This window comes from Lycium barbarum, chromosome 3 (genome assembly GCF_019175385.1).
Source record: "Lycium barbarum isolate Lr01 chromosome 3, ASM1917538v2, whole genome shotgun sequence".
NCBI classification, from domain to species: Eukaryota; Viridiplantae; Streptophyta; class Magnoliopsida; order Solanales; family Solanaceae; genus Lycium; species Lycium barbarum.
This window is the reverse complement of record NC_083339.1, coordinates 145,669,168-145,674,942: the sequence shown is the minus strand read 5'-3', so window position 1 is coordinate 145,674,942 and position 5,775 is coordinate 145,669,168. Positions and strand designations below refer to the sequence as shown.

General features: G+C 35.5%; 1 protein-coding gene across 1 annotated transcript; it reads right to left on the bottom strand.

The window, feature by feature from the left end:
- Window positions 1-1,335: 1,335 nt before the first annotated feature.
- On the bottom strand, window positions 1,336-5,273 carry LOC132633379 (protein NRT1/ PTR FAMILY 1.1-like). Its single transcript, XM_060349762.1, has 3 exons — window positions 4,923-5,273; window positions 4,454-4,671; window positions 1,336-2,966 (listed from the first exon to the last, which is right to left on the bottom strand). Exons 1-3 carry the CDS (start codon window positions 5,065-5,067, stop codon window positions 1,500-1,502), a joined length of 1,830 nt encoding a protein of 609 aa, XP_060205745.1. The 5' UTR covers window positions 5,068-5,273; the 3' UTR covers window positions 1,336-1,499.
- Window positions 5,274-5,775: the final 502 nt, after the last annotated feature.

The following is a 5,775-nucleotide window of genomic DNA, read 5'->3' as shown; positions in this document are numbered from 1 at the left end:
ACACAATTTTTTTGTATGTCGAAACTATTTATAATTAACTCATATTCGAATTATCCATTAAAATTATAGATGAGCCGACCTAAACATATCTTAACATGTTTGCTCTTTTTCATTGGCACTACGGATCTCTATACTTGACAAAAGTAAGGCTTAAATTTTTACCTTAACCAAAGTTAAAAAGGCAACAAAAAGCAAGAATCACAATTAACTGGACACTATACATTAAGTTCATTTTTAATTATCCATTTCTAAAGAAATTCAAGTATATAGTGTAGTACATTCTAAACACGGTTTAAATTTCAGTTTCATGTCCATCGGAGTAAATGATGTCGATTAAACTCAATTTTTTTTGTATGACAACTATTTATAATAAATTCATAGTTGAACTACTCATTAAAATTATGGATTGATCCAACCTACAAGTGTCTAAACAAATTTTACTCTTTTTTATTGGCTCTACAGACCCTTAATTAGACAAAAGTAAGCCTTAAATTTTTACCTCAACCAATCAATTTTATGTAGGAGAAAAATATAATTACAAGCATAGTTTTCTAACATAAAAGTTAACCCTCTATTATGCAAATGGTCAAGAAATAATGAAAATGAACTCATAATCAACTAATGTCTATACTATGCGATACAAATTTCTTTTCAATAGCCTTATTCCATGATTTGAAGATTTAGCACAACTCAGTAAAAATAAGTGAACAAATAATTTAAGATAAATCAGGCCGTCTAACTTTTTTTATAATAATAAAAAGTAAATACCTTGTTGTAGTATATTCTGTGAGACCCATTATCCGCTTTTTCCTCAATTCCGCAATAAAATTGCAAATACTTACTCGAAAGTCTGAATCAGTCATCAAACGGGAATCAGTAAACCAGATTACACAACCCATTATGCCATCTTTCATTTTAGGTCTGCCTCAGGCAAACCCATTGCCTTTACTTTAAAACCAATTGTGTTTGTACTTATTTCTGTCAATCTAGTACCCATTGCATTTTCTTCATTGACAACCCTTATGTTTAGTTCTTCCAAAAGCAATATCCAGTTTCGAATTTATCAACGACAATGCCCCTAAAATTTACTCTCTTCAGCTTTTTGGCATTTTCACTATCCACAATTTTAATTCCTCCCAAACAAAAGCAATCTTATCTGATCTCAAACATTCATTACTCATATCAAAATAGAAAGGAAAAAGCAAGAAACACAGATGAGAAGTTGTAGATGGTTAGTGTTAGGCGTGAATTATTAGACGGCCAGGATTAATGAGAGTTTAGATTTTCCAATAGAGGGACATGATTATTGTAAGTAAATCAGTAGCGACGGTTCGGTACATATAATGATGGTTCGGTTTACCTTTTATGTAGCAGATAAATGAAAGAATTGAGTTTAAAAAGTCAAAAAAATAAAAACAGGGAAAAAGATAAATATGGATGCTGGGTAAATATATGATTCTGTATAAATACTACTATGTATAGACAAAGTAACAAGTAGCCTAGCGCGAATTCAATTCACGTCGAGATACATTCTCCTGTGACACATCATCATCATCATCACTAACCTCTAACATTCTCTTAGTTATGTCAATATCAGCAGAGGGTCCATATTGCCAGCAACAAGCCACAAAATAAAGCAGATTAAAAGCTGTCAATACAGCAAGAAGCCAGTAGTAATACTCATAGTGACCCTTGTTGATACTGCTTGAAACCCAACTTTCTTTCCCTTCTCCTTTGGTGTACTTATCCACAGCACTCAAAATCACACTTGCTAAAAGATTTGCCACTGCCATTCCCAGTCCAAAAAGAGCAGATGCAAGACTTGACATACTCCTTGGGAGCTCGGAATAGTAGAACTCTGTGGATCCAATCGCGCTGAATGCCTCTGCTATCCCGTTTAAACTGTTTTGTAGTATGAGCCACATTGCTGACATCTCCACCACCCCCTGCGGGTTGTTCAACAGCCCTTGATTGATTGCTCTTCTTCGTCGAACATGTTCCACAATACCAGAGACTAACATGGACATGCAAGACACGAATATCCCAATTCCCATTCTGACTATAGGCTTTACACGAACCGGTCGTCCTCTGATCTTTGATGCCAATGGAAGGATCACGCGGTCATAGAGAAAAACCCAAAGTGTTAACGCGATCATCAAAAACATCCCGAATGAGCCAGCTGGAATTTGAAATCCTTTAGTTAGATGCCTATCCATGGATTGAGCTTGTAGTAGAGGGAATGAACTTTGGCTCAAGTTTATCGATAACATGATCCCCGTCGACCATAACGGTATGACCCTAATGAGAGCTTTAAGCTCCTCAACTTGCTCCACCGTGCAAAGGTTCCATGCATTAACTGCAACTCCATTTGGCTTAACATCTTCAGGGCTCTTAATGATGCAAGCTTTGTTTAAGAATCTCAATTTATCTGTTGGCACTTGAGGTCCTGAACCATTCTTGTGATGGTAATCAGAGTTCTGATTGGGGTATGGGAGTTTCCTATTCTTGTAGGCAACCACAATTACTTGTACAAAGCTGGCAAACAAGTTTGAGCGAACCTTTTGCTTGATATAAAACGGAGAAGCAAGGAAGAAAAACAGCGCAGATAAGAACATGAGGATTGCTGGAACTCCAAAACCTATTTTCCAGCCCATTCTGTCTTGAAGGTAAACGATACCCGTCAGGGCAATCAGAACAGAGACTATGGATGAAGTATAATACCAGGCAAAGAAGCTCTCCAACACGCTTTGCTTGTTGGGATTATCTCCCTTGTCAAACTGGTTAGCACCAAAGGCCAAAGAGCACGGCCTTATACCACCAGCACCGATTGACATGAGCAGAAATGAGAAAACCAAAAGCACGTATTGTGATGTCGTTGCAGATCTACAAACCTGTCCTCCTAATTGATTGCAAGGTGGAGGCCTTGCTTTCGGAATCATTGCTGTTAACCACAACACAGTGTTTCCCTGCGACAAAGAGGACATTTAAGTATTAAAAGTTGGCAAGTTAACTACAATCATCTTGTCTTACGGGCATAGCCGAATATAATGTATCATCAACAGGTTCAATCGAACCCATATTTCACGTTCGCCTCGCGAAAAATCACTAAAATTTCAGACATTAAATATCTAAACCCACAATTGCAAAAGTACATTGAGTTAAGTGGTGAGAACATAAAGTTTTAAAAGGTTTGGGATCAGCCTCTACATATGGGTGGCCACATCTTTTCATTTTGCTAACAGTAGGGTAGGTAACAAAAAGAGAAGAAGTTACAATGCTGCATAAATAAAAACTTCTCTTTTCCCTTTCCCCACCCTGAGTATAGCCTAAGATACGGTAAGTAAATTGGCATTTACAGCAATAGAATTTTACTAAAAAGGCATTCTGTTGCACAAAGCATTCTGCATTTACTCAGGGTGGGAAAAGGGCCGCACCCCAAGGGGTGTAATATAAGCAGCCTACACTACTGGCTGATTCCACGACTCGAACCCGTGACTTATAGGTCACGCACAGACAACTATACCATTTCTCCAAGTCTCCCCTTTACTAATTAAAAAAATAGTAGGTAAATTAGTTGTTGTAATCTATAGTCACACACAGACAACCTTATCATTGCTCAAGTCTCCCCTTTACTAATTAAAAGAAAGAATGGTGGGTAAATTAGTTGTTGTTACCTAAAAATTGAATATTCGCAGCAGCAAATTAGAATAGTAAGGACGGTAATTTTCAAAAGTTTATACTGCATTGGATCCTCCGACTGTAACAACTAAATCTGAAAATTATAATATGTTGTCAGGATTAAGAAGTTCTGCAGTAGTAATAAGTTTTAGCACTATCTTCGGAAATATAATAAATTCCATTCACAGGCGAAAAAGACACGAATAGAAAAAACGAAAAAATGTCAGTGGAACGGATAAAAGTTACACATCTTCTAAATTTTTATTTTAATTAAAGTAGACAAACGGTGGTGCTATAATATTTTTTTAAAAAAGCACTTGCCAAAGTTGACATCGCTCACATAACACTTAGATGCACTCGTAAAAGTTCACAAATATAAAACTAAACACCAATAATTAAGTAAAAAATGAGTGGGTCGCTATCAGATCAAGCTCTCCCCCGACCCAAACGAAAAGAACAAGATGAAATCCGAAACTCTAAATCACTAATTAAGCTAGCGTTAGGCCATAAATTTTGGATCAAATATATCTTCAAATATCCGTTTGGCCATGGAATTTTATCAGATTTTGAAAGTTTATCTTCAAAATATTTTCAAGTCTCAATTTTTAGGAGAAATTTCACTAAATTTTTTTCAAGTAGAATGCATGTCTAAACTCAACTTCAAGTTCCAAAAATCAGAACTTCAAAAACTCAAATTTTTAAGTTTCAGCATCAAAATCTATGGGCAAACGGGAACTAAGTAATTAACAGATGATACTTAAATTAAGCTAATTACCAGGAAACTGAAGATGGACCCAACGCCAATGGCAAGGAATCGACCTAGATATGAATCAGCAACAAAAGCTCCAACCAAAGGCAAGAAATTAGTAGCTGCGGACCAGAAAAACAGTAAATTTTGAGCACTAGTAATCTCCATCTTGTATTCTCTCATTAGATAAAATGTCATATTTGGTAATAGCCCATAGCTCGCCACTTTCTCCAGTGCCTCATTTGCTGCAACAATTAGCACAAACAAAAATAAACTTAATTACTTGCACACCCAAAAGACACATGCACCAACTATATTTGTTTCTTTTTTTATCTAAACTATGGTCGTCTACTCGAGGTGTGTTTTAATGTATAGACGGTGATAGTTCAGATAAGAAAGAAAAAGAACAACCGATAATTAGGGTGTAAAACTCAGCGAAAAAATGAAGTTCAGATGTGTTTTTGACAATTAACTAAAAAGGAAAGAAGCAACTTACCTATAATAAAAGGCATGGTAATTAGGCCACCCTTTTTTCTACTTTTAATTGGAATTGAAGAAGAATGAGGAGAAGTTTGCTTCTCTGAATCCTCCATTTTAGTTGATTGATCTAAAGAAAGTAGCTCTGTCATCTCTTGTTCCATTAACTACTTAGATTAAGCAGAGTATTATAAAGAAGAAGAGACAGTGTTTGGCTGAAGTGGAAGATTAAAAAAAAGGAAGAATTTGAAAGCTGGATCTACAGTCAGACAAGCATGATGGGAGGTGGATGCAGTTGCTTTCGTGCAAATGCAAGAAAAGTAATGACTCATCATCACTTCTTCCCATATCTCCTCCTATTTATACATAACAAAAAAATGAATGAGAGTGAAATAATTTTGGTCTGTGTCTTGGTCCAGACAGGCTGGTAAAGGGAATTTCGTTTCTGATTACGTGTGAAAGGTTGCATCCTCTTTCCAGTGGACCATCACTATGGGATTACTGGTTCCCACTAAAAAAATTACTCCCTCCTTTTTTAGTTTAAAAAATTAATTTTTTTGTGGATTAAGGCCCCGTTTATTCATAGAAATAAAAAAAAAAAAAACATTTTTTTTAGAATTTTAGAGTTGGAGTTGTGTTTAGCCATAGTTTTTGAAATTATAGTTTTTGTTGAAATGTAGTTATAAAAAAGTGAAAAAAGTGAAAAATTTTGAAAAACAAGTTTTTTGAGTTTTTGGTATTCCGGATACAACTTCAAGTTGTATTCGGAATTCTTATGGCCAAACGCTAAAAAGTGGGAAAAAAATCCGGAATAAAGTGAATAATTCTTATGGCCAAACGCCTACTAAAATTAGTCTCTCCATTTCATTTTA

Coding starts and splice junctions, on each gene's coding strand:
- LOC132633379 (XM_060349762.1), bottom strand. CDS start 5,067: ATGGAACAAGAGATGACAGAGCTACTTTCTTTAGATCAATCAACTAAA. Junction 4,672..4,922: donor TACCATGCCTTTTATTATAG/GTAAGTTGCTTC, acceptor TAATTGTTGCAG/CAAATGAGGCACTGGAGAAA. Junction 2,967..4,453: donor GGTCCATCTTCAGTTTCCTG/GTAATTAGCTTA, acceptor TCTTTGTCGCAG/GGAAACACTGTGTTGTGGTT.